General features: G+C 43.0%; 1 protein-coding gene across 2 annotated transcripts; it reads right to left on the bottom strand.

The window, feature by feature from the left end:
• Positions 1-1,309: 1,309 nt before the first annotated feature.
• CHMP7 (charged multivesicular body protein 7) lies at positions 1,310-27,273 on the bottom strand. 2 transcript variants are annotated; one of them, XM_063448441.1, is made up of 11 exons: positions 27,068-27,273; positions 26,556-26,838; positions 26,028-26,196; positions 15,427-15,612; positions 13,881-14,014; positions 4,468-4,516; positions 4,152-4,271; positions 3,872-3,970; positions 3,332-3,392; positions 2,732-2,867; positions 1,310-1,486 (listed from the first exon to the last, which is right to left on the bottom strand). In XM_063448441.1, exons 2-11 carry the CDS (start codon positions 26,810-26,812, stop codon positions 1,423-1,425), a joined length of 1,275 nt encoding a protein of 424 aa, XP_063304511.1. In that variant the 5' UTR covers positions 26,813-26,838; positions 27,068-27,273; the 3' UTR covers positions 1,310-1,422. The 2 variants fall into 2 exon arrangements, with proteins under 2 accessions (XP_063304511.1, XP_063304512.1); XM_063448442.1 differs by lacking the exon at positions 27,068-27,273 and adding an exon at positions 26,944-27,030.
• Positions 27,274-27,810: the final 537 nt, after the last annotated feature.

Below are 27,810 nucleotides of genomic sequence, written 5' to 3'. Positions count from 1 at the left end.
CAGAGACCATTACAGCCAAAGAATTGCCTTACTTTATAAGACGGCTCCTCTCGACCCTGTTGCCACTGAAACAGTAACTCAGGCCACTTACCCAACTACTCCAGAATAATAAGATCATGTACAAGTGGGGCCCACACAGGCATCTGATGGAAAAAGGGAGCAAGATTTACCCTATCACTCAAATCTGAGGCATCTTCTCAAGGAGCTGGTGCTACCGGAAGGTTCAATTACAGCTGTTACCCAACCAAAATGTGCGGTTACTTGACAGCAGTATTGTACCAATCTTGTACAGCATGCTATTTGCCTGTATAACCCTGAATTATCTCTTTTTTTGTTTTGGGACCTTTTTCCGGTCTGTGGTACCTTTCTATGCTGTTAGATTAATTAAATTTTTTGTAACTTTGTAAAAAAAAAAAAAAAAAAATCTACTAATTTGAGTAGCAGCACTGCTAAATAAAGTGCCCGAATATATCTCTATATAGTTATCAAATGCCAGAGCCGTAACAACAGAAGAGCCATTTGACTGGCGAAACGCGTTTTAGGGTTCTATAATTGGCGGTTCTCTATTTCTTGATTTTTTTCTGATGCTACTTACCTGTTTGTTGGTTTCTGGATGAGATATGTTAGTCATACGTTTCAGTTTAATTGGAGAAACATATAGTATTTGTACAATGCACTGGTTTCATGGTGTATATATTCAATTAAAGGTTTCTTTAACTGGCAAATGCACCTAAACAAATGCTACTTCTGAAAAATAGCAGGTTTACAACAAAAAAATCTCTGCTTTATTTAGGTTTTTTTTATTTTCTTGGTTTTATTACATATTTACATTTAAACAATAGATGTTGTAGTTATACAGGTAACTAAAAAAAACAAACAAAAAAAACAGAACATTCAGGGCACATATTGTGCAGCAGTAGATTAAGAGTCCCCATATTCCTTGCAGTAAGGTGAAGACATGGCTAATAGTGTAATTACAGAGGGAAGCACTAGTACTCTGGTTCCAGAATCATAGTGCCTGGTTACCCTCAATAACTGCTGACAAGGACCAGGTGTCTTAAAAGGATTGGCAATCATTTATTGGTCTACTAATACCAATGTTGACAAGTCCCTCTGTCTAATAATTGCTTGAGTATTGAAAAGGGTACACAGGAAAAATCAGATACCAAGTGAATAAATTATAGCACATGTAGCTTTTGGCTCTCTCACGTGTCTTTGTAACACATCTAGAACTATAATCTAGCTCTCCACTGCCTTACTGCAATATTAAATTATAATGGATGAAAGAGTATAAAATTGAATACAGATGTTTTCAGTTAATACGTTTATAGAAGTCATATGGTAATCATGAAAAGGTGATATGCAACAAAAAGCTTGCAAGTGGGCACAGTAGTAATGATGGCAATGAGAAGTCAGAGGGTATCACTGCAGTACTGGCTGTGGTGCATAACGCAAGTGTGAGCGGTCATCTTGCTGAGAACCGTCTGAAAGAAAGAAGCAGATAGTATAAAATATACGTAAGTGTGTAGAAAAAGAAAAATATTTTTTTATTTTTTTTTAAATGCCTAAAATAAGCTTATGTTAATCAGCTATATAAGTATAAACACCCATTACATATGCAGACATGTGTAAGCCAACCACCAATTCTGTAAATTGGATGCATCCTACATGCCGACACAGAAAGCAAAGTCTTATTTTATAAATGGTAAGTTTACTAGATCTATCCTTTAAGCCAAGATACAGACAAGAGACAAACCCCTGTTGTATAAATGGTTTAATAAGAGCCAGTTGGCCCATCATCTAAAACACAATGTTTTACTTGACTTTGTGTCTTGCTCCGGACATAAATGTGTATAATTTTTTTCTTGCACTGCAATACTCACTGCCTCCTTTGCTAAAATACTTATATACCTGCTGTTTAACATATTTCAATAATCTAATCTATTTGTTTAATCAACATTTCTTCCCAAAACAATTTATAAACAAGCTATATGGTTTTACATTGCAAAATAAAACTCAAAAAATCCATTTACCATCTCATTTGCTTAAGTGTGGATTTTTACCCTGCAAAGAATTTCTCATCCTTAACTTAGTAGATCAAATTTCATAATTACAATCTAACAGCAAAGACGGCTTTTGAAATCGCTTCAGAGAACAGTATAGATACTTGGTATAACTGTACACATCTACCTACAGTATGCTTGGTGTAACTATCTACTGTGCTAAGCCATGTCATACCATATAGTTGCTAAAGGATTAAACATATGAATAAAAGTGGTGTAAATATATATAATTGTAATGTTTTGTATCACTGAAAAGCAATCTGTACACCACATGCTTTATATAAATGCTATTCACTTCTTCTTTTAGAAGAAAACTACTGAGTAGTGAAGGTGTTAATATGTAAACCTTGCCCTATGCTAGTTTTTCACATCTATCTAAAAATAGCCTTTCTGTTGACATCTGTAAAAAGAATGTTCATTCTGTTTTTTTTTCTGCCCCAAATGCTGAACATTGCTTAGATATCCGGAAAATCTTTTTTTTTTTTTTTTTTTTTTTTTTAACAACCACAGGTATTACATGTATGAGAAAAAAATGTTATACATTTAAGGTATTGGGAATTCTAAAGACAAGCAAAGATCTAACATATAAAAGGCATAATGTACATTCAAACTACAGTTAAAGCAAAATAATTAAGGATGTTAAGTTGGTCTGTGTAACACGAATCCCTCTGTCACTCTCAAACATACTAGGATGCTGTGGCAAGGAGATGATTGGAGTAGTGGGGACATCTGGAAGGTCGATCTGATCAGATACGTTCTTGAGAATATCATCCAACTCTCTCTCTAGATCGTCAGAATCTATATCTGGGGAAAAAAGCAATGCACTAAACAAATAATATACAACATGATTTATATAGAACAGTACGAGCTTACAGGGAAAGGCTATGGTGTAATTGAAGGTGTTATAGGGAATACACAATAGGACAGGTAATTTAAACAAGAAGCACTGTCATTAAAATAGCTTATATAGAGTTATATAAACTCCACCACCTTTGTGTGGACTTCACTACATAAGCTGCCAATCTGAAAATTGCACTTCTTATGAGCTGGCAAGGCTTTATAGCATTGAACCTTTTCACACCCTGTTCCATTGAACAAGATTTACACACGTGAGGCTGGCTCTGATGTGCACCATAACCTTTGCAATTAAACAAAGCTATATGGTAGTTAGAATGACTACTTTGCAGTAATATTGGGATTATGAAGTGCAGTATGTGTTAGGGAAAGCCAGTAACAGGAAGGGGTGTAAATTAACCCATGGTACATACCAATATCATTAACTGATGCTCCTGACAGAGTCTGATTGACATCATCTTGAAGATCACAGAACTGTAACAAGAAGAATAACAAGGAAAATAGAAGTTTGCCATGACAAACCCAATATCCAGAAAAATTTGGGCAAATATTTACAAATACACGAAGGCTAAGGTAAGCATTCTAAATTATTTAATGTTTTTGAATAAACTTTTAAAAGTATTTAATATTATATATTTTTTAATATAGGATATATAAGCTTTCTGTATTTTTTTTTTTATAAGCTTTGTGTATTTTATGATATTTTAATATGTTGAAAAAAAAAATTGTTTTACAAGTTTATTTAAAAATATGAAATCATTTGGAAAGACTAACAATATTAAATTGAGACCTAAATCGGCAATGCTAGGACAGTTTGTTTCCAGAGGAAGCAGAAAAGAAGGTAATGGAATCAATAAAGTAAATGTCACTTGGGCTATTCTAAGTTGAATGGGTTTGCATTCAAATGTGGCATAAGATGCCACACAACTGGCAAAAAAAGTCATCTTTATCACCTCTTGAATCTGATCCACTAAGCTTTCAGCTTTCTCCAGATTGACATCCTTCATAGCCAGTCGAAGGGCAGAGACTCCAACGTCATATGCTGCAATGACCTACATTTGATAGACCAATTATAAAGTGCCTATTTGTGAAAGAATCATTTACAATAATAAAGTTTTAAATAAAAGTGTTCTTTATGATCTTATAGGTCTACTTGGAACACACACACACATTGAAACAAAACATGAAATGGCTGCATTTATTCTAGCACCTATATATGTGCTGTGAAATTACCTTGCGATCCGTTTCAGCTGCCGATATTCTCTCCAGAATGCCCTGCACTGTATCCAGCTTGTTATGCAGTTCTGTTACTCGCCGCTCTGCTAATTTCCTGCGTCGTAAACAGCGTATGGCCTGAGGAGGGGGGGGGGGGAGAAAGTGACACATTATGCATCACTGCAAGAAAATTAAAAAAAAAATGAAAGCAATGTTTGTGAGAAATAAAGAAAACATGAGGAGGTGACTAAAATGAAGAGGCGTGAGAAAGGCCAAAATAACAAGCAGAAGGGGAAAAGAAGAACATGGACAAAAATAAACCATTTCTTTTTACCTGATGCTTATTTCCTAACCGTTTGCAGCTTAATGCCTCCATCTTTAGCCTGAGAACAAATAGAGAATAGGTGTCACAGAAGGCAGCAAGTTGAAAGAAAACTCTAAATTCTACACCCTCTTTCCATCCCATTTTAAAAGCAATACAAAAGAAAGCAAAAAAAACATTAAAAAAAACAACAACGAAGGCGGAGCCTAACCGCTGAAACGAATGGACGCACACTACAGAAGCTCCGATCGACAATCGAGAAAAAACCCTCTAAAAACTGAATATTTCACTCCTAAAGACAACCACACAACCAGGGGAACTACCCTGACCTCATGGGACGAAAAAATAAAAAACAAGGGGCGGACAAACCTGCTCCAGGGCTGACGATAGGAGACATGTGGCGGCAAACACGCAGCACGGGAGAATCCAATATGGCGGCCCTCCACGGAGGCTGCTCGGATTTCTACTCGGACGACTACTCTGAAGGCGCAGAGGAGGATTTCCTCCCACCACCAGCCCCTAAACAGCCGGTGAAACTTAATAAGCCCACAGCGGACAAAGATGCTGACCTGGTTACTACCGGGGTACTGAAGGCACTGCTAGCCGACCTACAGAGGAATATCCTCACGGACGTCACCGCACTGAAGGGAGAGCTGCAGGGCCTGACTGGCCGCATAACAACACTGGAGGCCTCCTCCCAAGATCACCAGCAGCACATATCCTCCCTTCAGAGGGCAGTACAAGACTTACAACGCCAAAACTTATTATATGAAAGGCGTTTTGCGGCCCAAGAGGATAACAGAAGGAGCTGTAATCTAAAGGTCAGAGGGGTCCCAGATGACCTGCCAGAGACGGAATTACCTCAAACGTTGAAAAAAATGCTGACGGCCATACAACCCGCCAGCCAAGCTAAACCCATCACTCCCACTGACTTTTTCAGAGTCCTCAAACCTTCCGGGGCCCCGGCCACAGCCACCAAAGATACCATCCTCACCTTCCGAAACAGGAAGGAAAAATCGGCGATCCTCGCCACACTCCGAGGCAAGACCCCACTACAGTTTGAAGGCATGAGCCTGACATTCTACGCTGACCTGTCCAGGGCTACACTGGCGTGGCGCAGGTCACTCCGTCCCTTCACAACCTTGCTTCAGCGCAATAATATAAGGTACCGCTGGCGATCCTCCCAAATACTCCTCGTTCAACAAGGAGACAAAACACACCAAATCCACGACGCTCAAGAAGCAGCCAACCTCCTACAAACCCTGGGCCTGCCACAGGTTACACAAACCCAGGTGAGTGCCTACGAGCCTACCACCCCAAACCGCAACTGGGACCCGGTACGAATGCCCGCATTTGTGCCAAGAAATAATACACCGGACGCCTACGCCTCGATCACCACTTGAATAGAGAGGCACACGAAATCCCACTCACCTCCATAGAGCAGTGAACTACCTTTCAGAGCTCGACACTCTCGGACGCACCACTTGTCCAATTTCCAATTGCGGAAACCTGATCCCCTGTCCACCGAACTACAAGCAACACCTTTTAATGTGGGCATCGGCCTCCACGGAACAACGCAGCTTACCCGAAAACCAGTGAGCTCCAACTCCACGGACAGTTCTCCCTTATCCCCTGACAGCGACAACTTGGAAGCGCACTATGTACACAAATCGACTGCTCCTGCTCCTGACAACGTTCGCCTGCAACGACGTCCCGACATCAGATTGGCATACTAGACCACCGAGGAAGGCATGGGCCGACGGCGGGGTGCACTCACAGGGACTTACGCTACCCACCGTTGTTCTAGCCGCACTATCTAAACGCGCAACCCTGGGACATCGTTTCTGAGTTGGACTTTTATTAGGACTGCTAATGTTAAGGACATGTTTTCATGTATCCTCAGTTATTAATGGTCAAGCAATAGCCAGGCTGGTACCCCAAACCGCTGCCATGCGAGAGCGTTGTTCAGCTGCATGAGTTAAGTTTTGTTGTGTTTCTGTTTTGTTTTAAGCCACTACTGTGAAACTGACATGCATAGGGGGAAATAGGCCAATCAACGTATCTGGCCCACCTGTCTAGCCTCCAGAACCGGCATTGGCTAATCAGGATGAACTGCACCAGAGACGGACTATGCTTCTACTAGCCCTGTGAAGATTTTTCTATATCTTTGAAGGCATTTTTCCTTTTACGCCTAGTTTACGCGTTCTTCATTGTCTTGTTTGCACCAGTATCTTAAGCTATGAACCTCATGCTGACACTTACTCACACAGAGAGTGCAAAGTCTTAAGATGCGCAGAATCACTCAACTGACATCGCTGTATTATTGTATTATGTTTCTACTGATGTTTGTTTAATGTCTTCAGGTATCACAGCGTGCAAGATGCTTAGCACTCGGAGGTAGCATGTCTTCCCTGGGCTTACTATGTGCTCCAGCAAATTAGTCACAGGTTTAACTCCCCAATTACTTACTACTACTTTTTTAGCCTATTATTGCATCCGCATAGGTTTTGAACATGTCATTCCCCCACTGAACTACCTAACTCCCTAGCGTAGTTAACATGCGGGGTTAAGAAGCTTTAATATAGTACTTAGGGCAACTCACACGCCATGAAAAGCAGAGCAGAGAACAAACGTTTTAGTTTTCTTCTTTGGCAAAGCGACACCACTGTATACAAACCTGTGCAGCTTCATCCCATACCCACTTAGCATATACCCAGCTTAGTATAACCGCTCAATAGGCTGTGTTAACTTGGTAAAACTGGGTAGCAGCATCTAAATCTCTAGAACTACTCTTCTGTTATTTCAAGTTATTCATGTTATATAGTTAATCTTGTATCCTTCCTTTTTTGACGAGCTGAACAGGATAAACCAACTGTCAAGCGACTATAATATATATTAAAAATGTGCAGAATCCTCAAAAACAAACAAAAATGTGTTGTCTAACTGCATGCAACGACTAAGATTAACTATCTCTTCTTCAGCCACTGTCCCTACACGTTTGTGTAGTTCATCTTGTATAGCCAGCATGTATAACCTGTCCGAACTCTTGAATGTTTTTATTACTTAAAGCGGCACTGTCATGCCGAACTTACCTTTCCTCAATCTCTTCCTCTCCTCCCCCTCTCTCGGGATCTGTTATTCTTTTCTTCCTGTCTTCTTTAGTTTTCTTTAAAATCATAAGACAAAGTAGGGACTCTGTCTTATGGAGGATTCCTCCGCTTGACCAGCTCTGACCAGCGGAGGAGCAAAGTGTGCTTCATTTCCGCTGGTCAGAGCAATTTTCCCATGATCCCTAGCTTTCCTCCCTGTTCCCACAATGCTTCTTGTCAGTATTGCCGAACGTCCTGTCACTTAGACAGAACGCCGGCAAAACTGCCGAATTGCATCCTAACAGAATGAGCACTGTTTCTCCATTGGTGTTAGGATGCAATTCGGTACTTTGTTCGGATCGGAATTTCATTCAAATGAATGAAACTCCGATCCTATTCATTGCTGTGGCTGCATCTTACAGCCGCTTAGTAGATAACTCCCTAATTCCCACGGTATCAGGGAGCTATCTACTAAAAGGCTGAAAGACCTAAACTGGTCTTTCAGCCAAATTTACTAACACCAAGTAAAAATGACTTGGTATTAGTAAATAATAATATGCCCCTACTCGCTATACCGCGAGTAGGGGCATGTCTAGTAAGCAGTGAGCAGCCTGTGGCTGCTCACTGTAGAAAAAAAAAAAATATTGCCCCCCCACCCCTAAATGACGGGTGGGGGCCGTAAAGTAAAATAAGGGAGGGAGACCTATTGTCCCCCCCCCCCCCGGCCCCCACCCCTGAGCGGTGGGTGGGGGCCATAAAGATAATGAGGGGGGGGGGGACCTACTGTCCTCCCCCCCGGCCCCCACCCCTGGGCAGCGGGTGGGGGCCATAATGGTAATAAAGGGGGGGGGACCTACTGTCCTCCCCCCCGGCGGCGGGTGGGGGCCATAATGGTAATAAAGGGGGGGGGGACCTACTGTCCTCCCCCCCGGCCCCCACCCCTGGGCGGCGGGTGGGGGCCATAATAGTAGTAGGGGGGGGGGGACCTACTGTCCTCCCCCCCCGGCCCCCACCACTGGCCGGCGGGTGGGGGCCATAATGGTAATAAGAGGGGGGGGACCTACTGTCCTCCCCCCCCCGGCCCCCACCCCTGGGCGGCGGGTGGGGGCCATAATAGTAGTAGGGGGGGGACCTACTGTCCTCCCCCCCGGCCCCCACCCCTGGCCGGCGGGTGGGGGCCATAATAGTAATAGGGGGGGGGGGACCTACTGTCCTCCCCCCCCAGGCCCCCACCCCTGGGCGGCGGGTGGGGGCCATAATGGTAATAAGAGGGGGGGGGACCTACTGTCCTCCCCCCCCGGCCCCCACCCCTGGGCGGCGGGTGGGGGCCATCATAGTAATAAGAGGGGGGGGAACCTACTGTCCTCCCCCCCCCCGGCCCCCACCCCTGGGCGGCGGGTGGGGGCCATCATAGTAATAAGGGGGGGGGGAGACCTACTGCCCCCCCCCCCGGCCCCCACCCCTGGGCGGCGGGTGGGGGCACTAAGTAAATTCCCCCCCCCATCAAGGTGACTAGGGGTGCCCAAGCCCCTAGTCACCCACCCCCCACCCAAATAAAAAATGCCCCTACCTACCCCCTCACCCTACAAAATAGTGAGGGGGGAATAAAATTGCTAACCTGTAAAGTAAAATTAAACTTACCATTCGACGTCTTCTTTTTTCTAAAATCTTCATTTTTCAGCCCCAAAAAAGGCCAAATAAAAAACCATCATAGCCGTCGAACTAAAAATAAAATAAAAAACCCGAGCGCAAAAAAAAAAAACCCGACGAAAAAGAAAAAACCCGAGCGCACAAAAAAATAATCCATCTTCACCCATGGAGGGCTCCGCGCAGACTGAGCTCCGCAGGGCGGGGCAAGGCTTATAAAGCCTTGCCCCGCCCTGCAATTAGCCTAAGAACACTCTGATTGGTGGGTTTAAGCCAATCAGAGTGCTCTTTGTCATTTTACAAGCGTGGGAAAGTTCTTTGGAATTTTCCCACGCTTGTAAAATGACACAGAGCACTGTGATTGGATGGCTTGAAATCCATCCAATCACAGTGCTCTGTGTCATTTTACAAGCGTGGGAAAGTTCTTTGGAATTTTCCCACGCTTGTAAAATGACACAGAGCACTGTGATTGGATGGCTTGAAATCCATCCAATCACAGTGCTCTGTGTCATTTTACAAGCGTGGGAAAGTTCTTTGGAATTTTCCCACGCTTGTAAAATGACACAGAGCACTGTGATTGGATGGCTTGAAATCCATCCAATCACAGTGCTCTGTGTCATTTTACAAGCGTGGGAAAGTTCTTTGGAATTTTCCCACGCTTGTAAAATGACACAGAGCACTGTGATTGGATGGATTTCAAGCCATCCAATCACAGTGCTCTGTGTCATTTTACAAGCGTGGGAAAATTCCAAAGAACTTTCCCACGCTTGTAAAATGACAAAGAGCACTCTGATTGGCTTAAACCCACCAATCAGAGTGTTCTTAGGCTAATTGCAGGGCGGGGCAAGGCTTTATAAGCCTTGCCCCGCCCTGCGGAGCTCAGTCTGCGCGGAGCCCTCCATGGGTGAAGATGGATTATTTTTTTGTGCGCTCGGGTTTTTTCTTTTTCGTCGGGTTTTTTTTTTTGCGCTCGGGTTTTTTATTTTATTTTTAGTTCGACGGCTATGATGGTTTTTTATTTGGCCTTTTTTGGGGCTGAAAAATGAAGATTTTAGAAAAAAGAAGACGTCGAATGGTAAGTTTAATTTTACTTTACAGGTTAGCAATTTTATTCCCCCCTCACTATTTTGTAGGGTGAGGGGGTAGGTAGGGGCATTTTTTATTTGGGTGGGGGGTGGGTGACTAGGGGCTTGGGCACCCCTAGTCACCTTGATGGGGGGGGGGGAATATACTTAGTGCCCCCACCCGCCGCCCAGGGGTGGGGGCGGGGGGAGGACAGTAGGTCCCCCCCCATTATCGTTATGGCCCCCACCCGCCGCCCAGGGGTGGGGGCCGGGGGGGGGGGAGGACAGTAGATCCCCCCCCCTATTACTATTATGGCCCCCACCCGCCGCCCAGGGGTGGGGGCCGGGGGGGGAGGACAGTAGGTCCCCCCCCCTTTTTTCCATTAGGGCCCCCACCCACCGCCCAGGGGTGGGGGCCGGGGGGTGGAGGACAGTAGGTCCCCCCCCTTATTACTATTATGGCCCCCACCCGCCGCCCAGGGGTGGGGGCCGGGGGGGGGGACAGTAGGTCCCCCCCACCCCTATTACTATTATGGCCCCCACCCGCCGCCCAGGGGTGGGGGCCGGGGGGTGGAGGACAGTAGGTCCCCCCCCCCTTATTACGATTATGGCCCCCACCCGCCGCCCAGGGGTGGGGGCCTGAGAGGAGGACAGTAGGTCCCCCCTCATTCCCATTATGGCCCCCACCCGCCGTCCAGGGGTGGGGGCCGGCGGGGGAGGACAGTAGGTCCCCCGTCCCCCCCTTATTACCCTTTTTTTTTTTTTTTACAGTGAACAGGCTGCTCACTGTTTAGTGGACATGCCCCTACTCGCGATATAGCGAGTAGGGGCATTGGGGAGATTTTAATCTCCCTTGTGCTATTATGGGGGTCATATTGACCCCCATAGAGTGAGGAGGGGACCTGGGGGGCTTATGAAGTGGTGGGGAGCACAGCTCCCCACCGCTTCTGTCTTTACATATTGCAAGGAGGGAGCTGCACGCCGGTAGCTCCCTCCTTGTAATAAACCGAACGAACAAACGAACACTGATACTCAGTGTTAGTTTGTTCGTCTGATTTTTTCTATTCATTCATTCGTCTGTCTGATGAATGAATGAATAGATGAAATTCCCGTTCGCATGTCCAGATGTTTCACTGGGCATGTGCGGGAATCTCACAGTCTGTGTAGTGTGGGTAGATGACGTGTCCCACAGGGACTTCACCTACCCACACAAAGATGGCGGCGCCCTGAATATAGATCGGGGCAGAAAATAAAGAATAAAAAATAGGTAATGTGGGGGGCTTAGGGGCATTTGGGGATGACTAGGGGGTCGATTGGATGTAGTTGAGGCGGGAGGGGGGTTAAAAAAAAAACGGAATTCGGCATGACAGTGCCGCTTTAAGAATGCTGTTGTGGTATTACAGTCATGCGATTGTTTATACATGCACATCAAAAATAAAGAATTTAAAAAAAAAAACAAAACAAAACAAAAAAAACAACAACAACAAAACCCAACAAAACAACAACAAAATCAAATCTAAATATCTCTCAAGTGATGCAAATCCCTTGATCCTGCAGAACCTTGAAGTGGCTAGTTTTCTTAACGAGTCCTCCCTTTTCATTTCAAAATGAGGGCTGTGCATATCTCATACGGTTTCACTAAACAATGATTTATGGGACATGTAGCTCAGCTACTGTGAATAGTTGCATTCATGAAGAAGCCCCCCCCCCACCCCCCCCCCACCCCAAAAAAAAAAAAACTACTAGGCCGGTAAACAAGCCTTCTGAAATGATTTCATGTTTTGTGGAATATGGAACCCTATTGTTTCAAGTCACAAATATGGAAGTACTTGAGAATGCTTGTTTTGAAGATCTTAAAGAGATAAAAAAAAACCTATGAACAAATATAAATTAAAGAAAGAAAGGAAATTGATCTTTTAAAGTTAAGACCCTAATGTTGTGATAAAACCCGCTGATAAATGCAGGGGTAAAGTAGTAATTTTAAATAAGGAGGTTTATTATTACTAATGACATTTTTAAACAATTAAGTGATGGAGGACACATATTTAAAGTTAGACGTAAAAATCTTTCCATATGCTCTAAAATGTATGATTTAAGGCTTGAACCATCATTGTAAAATATTGTATGGATGGCACTTTGTACCCACTAGATTAATAAAGTTGTTCTCGGATTCTTCTGAAGAATGTTGGGTGAAATTGCGGATATATAGGTACTATGAAACACACGTGGTGGGACTGCCCTTAAAGACTATTTGAGAGATGTTCCCGGTCCCGGTAGTAAATCCTTCTCTAACAAATCTCCTCAATTGGGTCTATTTAAACTTATCCCTAGTATATTTAATAAGCCAGAAAGAGTTGTAATTCTTCAAATTCGGATTGCCGTGACATCTATTTTACAGAGTTATTTGAACACAGATAAGATTCCACCAAAAAGAGAAATTATTGCCATGGTATTAAAAAATGAAGGATACAAACGTTAAACATCATCTATATATGCTTATGTGGGTCCAAAGTATAAAGAGATATGTTTTGCACAATTTTATTTTGCTCACGATTAGAAATGATATAGGATCTTTTAAGCTCACTCTGTATATATGGTTAGCGGTTGTATAACAGCTGCTCAATTTTAGATGCAGTCATGGTTGTGCATAATCTGCACTTGTATAACTTTTTTGTTTGGTTAACTCCTTTCCTCTTACCTTTTTGTATTTCCCCCTGTATTTGCTCCACTATTATTGACTTAAATGACTCTGAAAAGCAATTGAAAAAAATCTTTTGTTTTACCCCTTTATAGCAATGATTTTGTAAATTAAGACCACGAGTGCCCTGAAATGTCACTCTTTGTGATAGGGTTAAAAACTCATCTGTACAAAGTCGTATTGCCAGCAAAATCTTTTTCTTTTTTTTAAAATGCTTGCTACATTGGTACATTACACAATTTCAGATTGCATAATATCTGATCATATTATCAACAAAGAATGAATTTAATATATATATTGGCATCAGTTTAGTTTTAGACAAAGCACATTATTTAGTGCTGAATATTTTTGACACTTTAAAATTTAAAATTAATTTGGGTAGATATTTTAATCTATACATTGTGCTGGCAAACAGCCAGAAAATGTAGAGTTTTAGAAAAATACTACAAATTTTTTTGTAAAATGATGTGGTATATGTTGGCACTAAAATAATTGTAATGGAAATTGAATTCACTTCTTGCATCAACATAATTTTGGAAATTGACAAAATGGACAGGGCAGATGTTTAATGCTGCCATGTCACTTTGACACTGCATAATAGAAAAATTAAAAAATAAAAATATTTGTATGTTTATATTTGCAAAACCATTGTGCACACTAAATTATATTTCCATTATAGTTACATTATGGATTACCCATTGTTATTCACTAAAATATGAATTGTAGTGAAATAACCAGGACATTGCAAAGGTTAATCAAAATAGAAAGTCACCAATGCAGCTATGTTTAAAGCTAAGCTACTGTAACGCAAACTTTGCAATTATCTGATTAATTCCCTGTTTTGTGATTAACCCAACAACTCACAGTACACTTTAAGGGCGAGAGCTTACAGTTCTTCAAATCCTGTGGCCTATGCTTGGTACTCACTTGTCTGACTCCTCACATGCACTCTGTAATCTCTCAGAGAGAAGCTTCTCACATTTACGTAGCTCATAGATGCCCACATCTGTGTCTCCAATGGGAGTTACTTGACCCATGCCCTCCTGTACAAATTTCATCAGCTGCAAAGAAAGTTGAGAAACCAGCAACGAGACAATGTGTTCAATGTTATATATGGATATAATTACATTGTACGTAATGTCATTAACCTTTTTTTTTCTTGTAGAGCAGATTAAGTCCAGTCAATACCAGTCAGGGAAATGATATCAAGTGCATGCCAGGATGGATTTGTTTCCCAGCACAAATAATGAAAACACAAATGTTATTAAAATATCCTAATGGAACACTATAGCATTAGGAATACAAATCTGACAGATGTAGACTTAGCCGTGCAACGTGTTACACTTCAGGTTAAAAGACAGGGCAGGGTCACTGCACCCAGACCACTTCATTGAGATAAAGTGGTCTGGCTGATTATAGTGTTCCTTTAAGAACCTGAATTACACAAAAAGCACAGATCTCAACATGGTATGTGCTCAAAGAAGGCTGCAAAGCATTCCTGAAGCCCAGAGGAACTGCAGCCGTGATGTGAGTGGTTACATTTAATCCCTCCCTGACAGCCTGTGTAGGAAAATGGAACTCTCTCTGGCTCTCAGTCACAGCAGTTTTCAACATTGACTTCAGGAATGTAATGGGTTAAATGCAGTTCATTAATTATGTGTTAGCATTAAAATTGGGACTCCTACTTGCCAATTAACTCAAACTAATAAATCAATTTGGCAAGAAGTTTGTATATCTCTCCAGTATGTCTCCACCCAAAGGTGACATTGCAGATGACATTTAACTTTTTTTTTGTTTTTTTTTTTAAATGTAAAAGTATGCGTTGGAAAGTTCTCTCTCATGAAAATGTGCCTATGTTAAAAATATGTTAATAAGCTCTAGTTCATGGTTTCCTGAAAGGTGTGATATAATAAAACAAACAAAACAAGATCAGTTACTTTCCTTGATAACATTATTGACTTCCTTATGCCATCAACACCTTGATTGAAACAATCAACCAGACCAGCTCAACTAGTTTTCAGGATACACTATGAAGTGTTGCTTTACCTTGGCCAATTTAACATATCTTGCACTGCCCCTCCTTTTTCTTTCCAGTAAACAACAATTGACAACATTAAATACTGATCTGCCAATCAGCAACAAGTTAAAAATACATTGCCTTTAGCAGAAATAGTGACATTTATAGGAGGTTCAGTAAGCTGTAAAGTGAAAAATCCCACAACAAATCAAAGTAAAAAACTCAATTTCACAGCACTTACATGTCCAGGGTGACATCGCCCCATGATGGTGCAGGCACACTAATGCATGCTTGGGCATCAACAGTGAAATAGTGAATTGACTTGGAGCATACTAATGCACACTGCCATAGCATGTGCACTTACACTGGTATTTTTTATTTTTTGACAGCAGGTTCCCTTAGTGACATGATGGAAAAAAGGATGGTAGAGAAAGGAAGCTAAAAGAAACCACTCACCTTCTCCTCACCATTCTCCAGCACACATATCTTTTTGTCTCTCTGAAGCTGCAGCAAAACCAGATTCAATGAAGAGGGATTTGGACAAATCTCTGCCCAAAGTGATTGCACATCCTCCTCACGCAACACAGGAAGAGAGTTTAGGGAAGATGACGGATACCTTTTCAGCAGCAACTCTGACCATTTCTGGAGGGTGTGAAAATTCAGTTTATAAGGAGTGCGGGCACATGCAACTATTATGCTACAATAAATTAAACTATATGAAAAACCAGTATTGGTAAACTGACCATTACAATAACAGGGACTTTTATGACATTGCAGTCTAAATGCATAGGCGATAAAATTGACTTGGTCCCCCCTTTGCAGATCTAACAGCTTACACTGTTCCAAGAAGGCTGTCCACAGGAATCCCATTCCTCCAGTAGAGCATTTCTGAGGTCAGATACTGGTGTTGGACAAGATTCCCTGGCTCACAATCTCTGTTCCACTTTATCCCAAAGGTGTTCGCTGGGGTTGAGGTCAGGGCTCTGTGCAGCCAATCAAGTTCTTCCACACCAAACCCATCCAACTTTGTGCACTGTGGCACAGTTATGCTGGAATAGAAAAGGGCCTTCCCAAAACTGTTCCCACAAAGCTGGAAGCATAGCATTGTCCAACATGTCTTGGTATGCTGAAGCATTAACATTTCCCTTCACCGGACAGAAGGGGCCTAGTCAACTCCTTAAAAACAGCCCCATACCATTATCCCTTCTCCAACAAACTTTACAGTTGCACAATGCGGTCATGTAGGTAACTTCCTCCTGGGATCCACCAAACCCACACTTGCCCACTAGACTGCCAAACATAGAACGGTGATTCATCATACCACAGAACACATATCCACTGCCCCATTGTCCAGTGGCAGCGTGCTTTACACCATTCCACCTGACTCTTGGTATTGTACTCAGTGATGTGAGGCTTGCATGTAACTGCTTGGACATGGAAACCGATTACATTAAGCTCTTGCCGCACAATTTTTGCACTGATATTAATTCCAGTGGCAGTTTGGAACTCTTTCGCTATGGAATTAGCAGTGCATTGGTGACTTTTATACAATTATGCTTTGTGGCTGGGATGCTGCTGTTCCTAAATGCTTTCACTTTCCAATAATTAATAATAATTCACAACTTTAATTCACTGAGCTCTTCAGAACTACCCACTTTTTTTCCACAAATGTATGTAAACGCAGACTGCAAGGCTAGGAGCTTGATTTTATACCCCTGTGGCAATGGGTCGGATTGAAACACCTGAATTCATTAATTAAGGGGTGTGTCCCAATACCTTTATCCATATGGTATACATTTCAGGGATCCTTCAGCAATACCGCATGGACATTATAGGTTTCTTCTCACATTCAGTACATTTATATCTGAATAGACAAATTATTCACACATATACACATATATATATATATATTTTATGTATGTAATATAATCAGTCATATTAAGACATACAGAGTCATTCACTACAGTGAGAATTCATAGCAAATTTTAAATTTAAGTTAAAAATAGCCAAGTAACAAGAAAAAAAAGATAATATCTAAATAGTCGCTACTTCCAATTCAGCTACTTTGGCCTAAAATTGGAAATTCACTTGAATTCTCACTTTATAGAATAACTGTGTTTGTGTGCAGAGTGAATGAAGCTCACTGACTTACAAACAGGGCATGGCTGTATGCCTTAAGGAGTTAAGTGACTTCCACAGACCTTAAATAAAGCAAAGAAATCCTCCCAGCAGGAGGATGCTGATAAGAATGAAGCTGAGCTATGTGTCAAGGTGTGTAGTGAGGTCAAGGATTCAATCTAGTCTACAGACTTTAACTATTTTCTTATATAATCATATAAACATTTGACTAACATAACCAGCAATTATTTGCTTTAGGTTTTATACCAAGATAACAAGTTGTATGCACACAGTCAACAAACATCCAGAACATTCTTTTCATTTCAAGTTACTGTGCACTATTTCCTTGACAACTACCGGTAATATTATTAATAATGGACTGTATAAACCAGTACAGATTGTAGATAATGGCACCTTAATAATTTCCCGTAATATTTCTCCTCAGTAAAGTATACTGCTGATTAACAGCAAATATGTATGTACGAGAATATACTACTCTGTCTGATTATGCTGACTTTGTGTTGTCAGTGAGGAACATGCTATTTTGTACAATCATTCTAATGAGAAACATTTCCTAATAATAAGCAGAAATTATCAATGTTTAAATTAAGACAGGTGACCCACAATAGTTGCATATTAGAATTCCTACATTTGAGGAAATTGTTAATTACCCCCCCCAAAATATTAAGATAAAAATTTTTGGGGCGGAGCCAGCGCTCAACCTAATCAGTCGCATACCCACAGTTCTCCGACAATCTGAACCCCTAAAGACCCAAATTCTGCCCAAAACGGCTGCTAACTACACAGCAAGAAGTCCAGCGACACCCCAATACTGATGGGGAAGAAAACTAAAAAACTGCGCCCGGATCGGCCTCGGCAATTAGCGAACATAGGTGATCTCTTGAAAAAGAAATGAAAGAGTGGGCAGAATAACCACCGAACATAAAACTATATGAAGGTGGGAGACTGCTCACTCAGTAATCTATACCCCTTTGAGTAATGGTACTCATAGGGAAAAAAGGGGGGGGGGGGGGGGGGGAACTAACAAAAAGTCAGAACAGTCAAAAAAAGACGTGGGTATTAAACCTTTAATAGAACAGCATCTACAAATAGTAGTGAGATATAAAACTGGCTCCACCGGTAGCCAGAAGAGGATTCCCCTTTCGTAAGTGAGGTGAGTACTTGCAGATGCTGACTAGAGCTAATGCAGTAAGTTAGTGCTGAAGACCAGAGAGGGAAGGTCCCTAATAGTACTGCACATCAATATGTCAAACTTAACATAGTGGTATTGCCAGGGACCTAACGAGCAGGTCTGAGGGCTTTAGTGAATAGGGATAAGTAGTGAACCTAGGTAGGTGGAATACCCCTGGAGGGAGTGAAATAGTTAAAACAACGGGCTAGAAACACTGGTGTGAAGGAGAGAGCAGTGTATCCAAGTGGTCAGTTCAGGAAGTGCATACATGCCCCACAGAGCATCAAAGTATAGCTTACTGCCAAATGGACCTTAAGCTCACGCTTAACCCTCACCCTGAGTAGCCCTAAGCTAACTGACTATCTCCCTTCAAGCCGGGGGACCAAAAAGCACTACCTGCTGCTTCAGGGCAGCCTCAAGGTAAACCCTATCACTCGCCCCAATTGCTCTTAGGTGGTCAAAGAGCAAACTGCAAGTTAGTGAAAGCCAAAGGAAAGCATCAAAAACACTCAACGAAAAATAAATAAAACAAAGTAAAACGGGAATGCATCGGCATTCTGTAGTGCTCTCCTGACTGGAGCTAATGCAGTAAATAAGTGCTGAGGACCAGTGAAAAGAAGGTCCCTAATAGTAATGCACATCAATATGTCAAACCTCACCTAGTGGTATTGCCAGGAACCTAACGAGCAGGTCTGTGGGCTATGGTGAATAGGGATAAAATAGTGAACCTTGGTAGGTAGGATGCCCCTGGAGGGGGTAAAATAGTCACTAGAACGGGCTAGAAATACTGGTGTGAAGGAGAGAGCAGTGAATCCAAGTGGTCAGTTCAGGGAGTGCATACATGCCCCACAGAGCATCAAAGTATGGTTTACTGCCAAATGGACCTTAGGGTCATACTCCACCCTCACCCTGAGTAGCCCTGAACTAGCTGACTGTCTCCCTTAAAGCCAGGGGACCAAAGAAACACTACCTGCTGCTTCGAGGCAGCCTCAAGGTAAGCCCTATCATTCGCCCAAATTGCTCCTAGGTGGTCATAGAGCAAACTGCAAGTTAGCTAAAGCCAGAGTAAAACATCAAAACACTAAACGAGAAATAAATAAAACAAATTAAATTAGATTGAAACAGGGATGCATCGGCATTCTGTAATGCTCGACGCGCGTTTCGGCGTATAGAACGCCTTTGTCAAGAGCTGGAGGGGATCTGCCTACCTGTCCGTGTTTTAAACTGTGGCGCCTCCCGCCCCTGGGGTCCCGCCTGCCAATCGCTAACCCCGGCTCCGCCCAAGTGGGTGCGTCATAGTAGCGCCTCCCCGACTCACCCACGGTCCAATGGGGAAAGGAGGGAGGTGGAAGGAGGAGGAGGGACCATTGAGGCGAGCCATCCCACGTGGGTGACAGACTTAGTGTCTGTTTCGATCTGCCAACTGCGCCCACCCCTCCGGGTGACGTCATTACCTCAGCTCCCAATACTTTTTTATTGGGAGATACGGAGGGGACAGAGCATACGGTCATCTCTAAAAGAGATGTTGTAATGAACGTGTGCATGTAAGCTCATAAAGACACATATAGCCTCATGAGGCAATGTAGGAATCCCATACATCCTGTCAGTGGATATGTGTGCCATCTAAAGTGGGAGACAGTTGCATCAGTCACTACTAAGCCCTGTCATATATAGCCCCCAAGGTCTAAAAGTTACATGGAGATATGGCAGCCATAAAGGGAAACAGAGGGGAAATCTGTAAATGTCAAAATGTTAGGTTAGGGTATAGTGGAGAAAGTATATATAGTCCACCATTGACATATTTTGGCTGTGGGATATTGTTTCAATGGGGCAGCCATACTGCTAAGGTCAATAGGGAAAAATAAGCTATATATTCTAGAAGGGGCTTAAAGGGGCAGCGGGCAGGGGATTCATTCATTCCCAGTTAGGTGGTCAGCACAGAGGTGAATTCCAATAGGACAGAAATACTCCTAAAAAGAGAGGAAAGAAAAATGAAAATAAACTAGTCCAACAAACTGAAATTGGGGAAAAAAATATATATGTAGAAAGAAAAGGAACTAAATAATAAATAGAAATGTGCACCCCTTATGAATTCTGTGAGTACCCTATAACATCACATTATATATAAACACCAAAACAAATTATTATTATTATGGCCTTGAGCAATAATGAAAAACAAGACAAGGGGTAGGTGTAACCTTCTTATTGGAGAGGGACACCTAGCTCTTATAGAAGAAAAAGTCTAATGTACAGAGAGAAAAAATCTGGACACTTCTCGTATTTGGGTATTAGGTCAGGGCCTACCCATATTTTGTTTCAAATGAAAGGGGAGAAAGAAAAGCCTTCGTTCAGGCCTTTAGGATGCAGGGTGTTAAAGGACCACTCTAGTGCCAGGAAAACATACTCGTTTTCCTGGCACTAGAGTACCCTGAGGGTGCCCCCACCCTCAGGGACCCCCTCCCGCCGGGCTCTGGAGAGAGGAAGGGGTTAAACTTACCTCTTTTTCCAGCGCCGGGCGGGGAGCTTTCCTCCTCCTCTCCATCTTGATCGCGACGTCATCGGCTGAATGCGCATGCGCGGTAGGAGCCGCGCTCGCATTCAGCCGGTCGCATAGGAAAGCATTTACAATGCTTTCCTATGGACGCTTGCGTGCTCTCACTGTGATTTTCACAGTGAGAATCACGCAAGCGCCTCTAGCGGCTGTCAGTGAGACAGCCACTAGAGGATTTGGAGGCTGGATTAACCCTCATTATAAACATAGCAGTTTCTCTGAAACTGCTATGTTTATAAAAAAAAGGGTTAATCCTAGAGGTACCTGGCACCCAGACCACTTCATTAAGCTGAAGTCGTCTGGGTGCCTAGAGTGGTCCTTTAAGCTTGTATATCCACCTGCATTCCCTTTTACGCAGAATTTTGTCAAAGTCACCCCGTCTAGACTCGCGTTTAACTAACTCAAGACCGCAAAACCGTATATTTTTGGATGAGCCGTCATGATGTTCCTTGAGATGTCTTGAGATAGGAGTCTCTACACGATTTTTGGTGCATCTCGCATGTTCTTTAATGCGCTCCTTAAAGGGCCTGAATGTCTTACCCACGTACATCAAATTGCAACTACACATGAGGAGGTATACCACCCCTGCTGAATTGCAATTGAAAAAATGTGCAATCTGAAAAGATTGCTTTTTCTCACTGTCCCAGACTTTCTTGGAGTCCCTTAGGATAAATTTGCACGCTACACACTTTCCACATTGGAAGGTGCCCACTGGTATTAGGCGCCCCAGCCATGAAGTCTGAGGGTTCTGTTTATCAGTGAAGTGACTGGGGGATAGCATATCCCGAAGGTTCTTTCCCCTCCTAGCGGTAATGGTGACTCGTGGACCCAGTACTCCTTTCAAGTGCGGATCTTTCAGGAGGATGGGCCAGAATTTTTGCAGAGACTCATTTATACTGTTCCATCCCGTGTCAAATGTGCCAATCATCCTGATGATTTTGTTTGCACTTCGATTGGCATTTGACGAGTCCGACAGAAGTTCTACCCTGTCTGTCAATAGAGCCCTTTTGTAGGCTCTTTTCAAGCACTTGTTTGGGTAGCCCTTTTCCTTGAATTGTTGCCGTAAAGACTTGGCTTTGATTTGGAAGTCCCCTACGTCTGAGCAGTTCCGTCGGAGTCTAAGGTACTGGCCCGTTGGAATGCCCTGTTTGAGGGACCTCGGATGGTGGCTATCCCATTTAAGAAGGGAGTTCGATGCGGATGGTTTCCTAAAAAGAGTTGTTTTAACGGAACCATCCCCGCAAATCGAAATTGATAGGTCCAAAAAACTCAGAGGTGAATCTGAGGTTGTCCTCGTTAGTGTTGAGGAGGGCCACAAATTGATTGAATTCATCCATATCACCTTGCCAGATAATCAGGACGTCATCAATGTACCTATACCATGATGTGATCTTAGACATGAAAGGTAATAGTGTACTGTTAGTCCTGATTTGTTCCTCCCACCAACCCAGGTGGAGGTTGGCGTAGGATGGGGCACAAGCAGTGCCCATCGCCGTACCCCTCACCTGGTGGTAGAACTTCTTGTTGAATAAGAAAAAATTGTGTGTTAGGATGAATTCAAGAAGACTGATGGTAAAGTCGGTGTGTGCCTGATGTTCAATGCCCCTTTTAGTTAAAAAATGTCTGCTGTGTTCGAGACCCCTTTGGTGTGGGATGGATGAGTATAGCGCCTCAACATCGAGGCTGCATAGTTTGGACGTAGGTGGGATGTGTAGGTCAGCAAGGAGGTGTAGGGCCTGCTTAGTGTCTCTGATATACGACGGGAGACCTTCTACAAATGGCCTGAGGATACGGTCAATATAGAGGCTCCCATTTTGGGTTAAATTATCAATCCCTGAGACTATGGGGCGGCCAGGTGGGCTCTGAAGATTCTTGTGGATTTTGGGGAGGCAGAAGGTTGCTGTTCTGGGGCAAGGATTGAGAATAAAGCGATATTCCTCGTCGGACAGCAAACCTCCACTGCGCCCTCCATCCAGAATCTCTTTGTAGCTCTTAAGGAAAGCATTAGTCGGGTCTTAGTGGAGGACCATGTAAGTGTCCTTATCGTTGAGGACAACCTGTACCATTCTCTCATAGTCAGGTTTGTCCATCAAGACCACGTTCCCCCCCTTATCTGCCTGCTTGATGACAATAGTGTCATTATCTCTAAGAGATTTTAAAGCCTTCTGTTCTTGGCGAGAGAGATTTTCATTGGGAAGGGAGGCGAAATTTGTTGTTTCTATGTTGTCAATCTCATATTTCATTGCTTCAAGGAACAAGTCAATGTTCCTGAAGGCTGAGAAATTAGGGGTAAAGCGGCTCCTAGGCTTTAGTTCAGTGTACCTAGGGGGCAATCGGATATCATTGTCATCCAATAGAGCCACAAGGTTATTCAGACATTCTACATCTCCAACAGAGAGACCGAGAGATCTTGCTCTTTTCTCTTTGTTAAGTTTGTGAAATTTGTGCAGTGCTAGTTTCCTCACGAACAGCTGTAGGTCTTTCGCCCAGATGAATCTGTCAAAAGGGGGGGTGGGAACGAATGAAAGGCCCTTTTCCAGTACCCTACAGTGAAATGTCTCAAGTCTAAAGGTTGAGAGATTGACCACCTGTAGACTCGGAGTGCTAGAGAGGGCAGAAGTGGGTTCATTCCTTAGTACCGTCTCCTTCTTCCTCTCTCCCCCCGTCTCCCATCTTTCCCTCCCTGGTTTCTCGATTGATAGCGAGTCCGATAATTTGGATATTCCTCCTGGTGTCCTATTTCTAAAAAATCAACCCCCTTTTTTAAAATACTTCGTGGGTTACTAGCTTCGCTAGGTGTTGCGCCTAAGGTTTGTGAGTTTGAAGGTGCTGGATTGGAGTCAGTATCGGATGAGTCATATTCAGAAGTTAAGTTATTTTCAGAGTTCTGTCTATACCGTCGGTTAGGGAATTTATAAATGTTGCCTGTTTGGTAGTCTCTAGAATCCCTAATGAACTTCTGATGCTTTCTAAACTTAACAGATTACTGGTATCTATCCAGGTTGAATTTCAATTTATTCTCTAGAGCGGTGAAAGTGGCTTCATCCTTAAACTGCTTGAGTCTCTCAATCTCTTCACCCAATTTCTGATTAGTATTTTCTAATTTAGTTTTTTCAAAAGAGCAGATAATTTCCATAAATTTTTTGGAGCAACACCCCGCTGCCGTTTCCCATTCTTTCATGAAATCGGGGTTATCAGTGTATGCTGTTGGTATGTTCCGAACTCTTAAGCCCCTTGGGATCATCTCTTTTCTGATATAATTTTCTAATGATGAAACCTCCCAGCATGTCCGAATTTGCTGTTTATATAATTTAGTCATAAAGTTAAATGACTGGTTAGTGTCCAAAGGTGTTTGTTCATTGGTTAATGTCTCGTTTGAAAAGACCTTCTCTGCATCCCTACACCAGGTATTGAAATCTTGTCTATTAGAGAGAAAGATAGGTGATCTCTTGTGGAGACTGCATGGCGCGGCAGGGATTAAAATGGCGGCCGACATCGAGGACTACTTCGAAAGCTCAGACGACATCCCCCTGCACTGCCTGGAGAATCTGGGATATCGAGGGCCGGCAGAGCCTGTACAGCCGAAGCGGGTTACCCGTTCACCATGGAGATACTCACCTCTCTCCTCTCAGACCTGCGCCAGACTCTTTTCGCGGAGATCTCCCAATTAATTGACGATGTCAAAGAGTTTACCGCTCACCTGACCACCGTGGAGCAGCTTACCCAAACACTTGCAGCTCAGGTGATAGACCTCCAGACGCAGGTGAGAGAACTTACCACGGCTCACACTACAGTGTCCCACCAACTAGCAGCCATGGAAGATAAACGCAGATGGAAGCACATAAAAATACGAGGCCTCTCTGACACTGTGACCCCGGCTGAGCTGCCCAATCTCCTCGGCAGGCTTTTTGCAACTCTGCTGCCACCCAGGCAAGCAAAGGAGATACAGCTGGATGGCATGTTTCGCCTACCCAAACCACCACAACTCACAGGTTCCGCGACAGGCGACCTCCTGGTCAAACTCCAAAATGGGCCAGACAAAGCAGCACTCATGAGTGCCATCAAAGGGAAGAACCCCTTCAGCTTTGAGGGCATGGACTTAACATTTTTCTCAGACCTGTCTCGCACTACCCTGCAATGGCGAAAATCCTTTCGACCGCTGACAACATCACTTGCGGCCAGAGGGGTGACATATCGCTGGGGACCAGCACATGTGCTCATAATACTGCATCAGGGCACTGAACATTGAGTAATGGACATAGCAGAGATGGACACTGTAATGGCGAAACTGGGCCTTATGACCCCCCCGACTACAACAGCGTGGGACCCAGCCAATGTCGTCCTGTTTGTCCCAAATCTCGGGGGCGCATATGGGAAGAAAACCACATGAACCACAGCCTCTTGTTTTTCATGTTTTTGTTCTTGTCTGTTCTCTCTTCTCATTACAATTGTTTAATAGATAGAGGTTAACCCCTCTAGCTAACCCTTCACACAAAATGACCACTAACTCTAGGCCACTCTAAACCTCCGGCACACGCAAGGAGGACCACATCCACGGTCATTTAAAAATACTCCAGAACTAACAATGTAGTCCTGGAGTGGCTGTTTAGGTCTCCAAATCTATAAGCCTGCAGCGAAACAGTGATTTTACTCACCTTTTCTCGTCTTCGTGGCTAAGATCATCAATCTTGATCTCAGCCAATCCAGTGCTTTCCCATAGGAATGCACTGGGAAGCTATGGTGCATGCGCTGCAAAACACAGCGCTGTGAAAAGGCAGCTTTTACATTAAAAAGACTGCAGGGACATGCTATAGACACCAGAACAATTATGTTAAGCTGCAGTGATTCTGCTGACTATTTAAAGAATTATTGCCCAAACATGCTTTGCATAGCCTTCTGTCAAAGAGATGAATATTCCACAATAGATGCACCCCATATGCAATAACTTGTTTTTATTTTTTTACACTCTTATCAATAGTCCTTACCACGCCAATAGATTTACATTTATTTGGTGTGGGGGGAGGGGTACAACGATACTAATGGCAATATAAAATCCATCTATATACTGATGAGCATAATAGCAAACAGACCTATGGACTGCGCTATCAAAATCGTCCATTTTGTTAGCCTTACTGAATGTATCCAGGAATACAGAATTTGCTGGACCTATATAAGTAAACAAAAAGCATCATGTACCTTTACAACTTCAGGAATCACAAGTGCCTCATCAGGGGAAATCTGAATACCGAGGACAGTTCCAGCAGTCCAGCGGAGAGGACGAATGACCAGCTGTCGCATGCTCCACGCCAACCATCCACTTGTGACACCAGACACAAAATCTGACTCCCTCTGCAGAGTTCCTTGTCTGTCACAATGATAAGACAATATATCAAAGTTAGAAAAAATATACAGGATTGTAATCGATTATGTTATTCAAAAAATAGTGCGGAGCAGCATAGGTGTGAATTATTTGTTCAGGAATAGCATATCAGTTATTTTAATATTTACGCTTTATTTATTTGGTGAATGTGCACACTTGACTTTAATGGTAATTTATTCAAATCTCTATGTATAAATTGCATTGTAATGTTATAATCTCTATAGAATTTACGCAATGTTTTCTATATTTAGTTTACACTATAATTAAAAGTCTTCTAACATTTGAGGGTCCACCTTGGCAACAAGCACAATACAAGAACATGCTCTCCTAATTATGGTCTCCACCTGACCATCTCCTGAATGACGGTAGGAAGTCCAAGAGGGATGCTCCCTTTGCGTGTAAATTCAGTTTGCAATTGGCGCAGCGTAACACTGAGCAATCCTTGTGACTGGGTATATCGGAGAATCATGGACACCCAGAAGGACATCTTGCTGTCCCAGTCGGCGCTATTAACATCTCTTGATTGTTTAAAAGCTGAAAAAAGGAAGGACATCCGCTCATCATCTTCCCAATCAGGTGGATATGTTTCCACAGGTGCCATAATGTGTCACAATTGTGAGGGTAAACCTAAAGAAAGAAGTAAAGCAGAGTTGGTAGAACTGAACTGGTAAAGAAGACTTTTTTTTTTCTTTACAGGAAACTGTTTGATATCTGATAAGAGGGTCAGAATACCTTATTAAGGGATAGACAGTTCAGATTACAGTAAGAGAAAGGAAACCAGATATTGCTCAGATAGGTGACAGGACAGGAATGGCAACAAAGTTAATGTGCAAGAGAAAGAAACATTGATACAAACCCCCAGCAGGCTCCACAGCGCCCCCTCTCTGTCTGCTGCCACCAATCTGTCCCGCACTCCTATATGTCCGAAGATAAGATGTCCATATGATGCATAACTAAATGATAGCCAGGTTTGACAGGTCTTTCTTGAAGCGGCCTCTGTGGACCGCAGTCCGCAATTTGTTACACACTTTACTATTGGCTACACAAAAATGGCTCTCTAAAAATATTGTTCGAGCTACAACAAAATGGCGCCATGAATAAAGCTATGGCTCTAGCTACAACAAAACGGCTCTTGCGTTTAGAACTCGTGCGGGAGTCTCAGTGTGGAGCCAGATAACGCGCAGACTGCCCCCTAACGGCAGAGTACAGATACTGCATGCCAGCAGTGTACACCGCGATTCTGCATCAATAAACTATATATGAAGGATGGATGGATGCACCTTATAAAACACGAAATGAAATTAATGTGATCTAAGGCATATATAATAAATAAAATGAAAAAAAAATAACAATAATCAGCTCAGTGTTTTTAACCCCGGTGAATTGTTTCTCTTGGTAATATTTATGAGTTGGTGGAGCGGCGACTGGTTCTAAACACAGACACGTCGCAAATGATGGCCTTTGAGGTCCAGTTAATGGGGACATTTTTGTGAAGGTGTGTAAATCTCTAGCACTGTCTCTCGGTCTCCGGGAAAATGGCCGCCATTGTACAGTACGGTGACATTTTATTTGTCATCGCGCACTTGATCTTTCTCTAGT

Source organism: Pelobates fuscus, chromosome 3 (genome assembly GCF_036172605.1).
Source record: "Pelobates fuscus isolate aPelFus1 chromosome 3, aPelFus1.pri, whole genome shotgun sequence".
NCBI classification, from domain to species: domain Eukaryota; kingdom Metazoa; phylum Chordata; class Amphibia; order Anura; family Pelobatidae; genus Pelobates; species Pelobates fuscus.
Note: the sequence above shows the minus strand (reverse complement) of the source record. Positions and strands in the feature narration are given on the sequence as shown.

Coding starts and splice junctions, on each gene's coding strand:
- CHMP7 (XM_063448441.1), bottom strand. CDS start 26,812: ATGGCACCTGTGGAAACATATCCACCTGATTGGGAAGATGATGAGCGG. Junction 14,015..15,426: donor TGGAGAATGGTGAGGAGAAG/GTGAGTGGTTTC, acceptor CTTTCTTTGCAG/CTGATGAAATTTGTACAGGA. Junction 2,868..3,331: donor AGCATCAGTTAATGATATTG/GTATGTACCATG, acceptor TTTTTTCCCCAG/ATATAGATTCTGACGATCTA.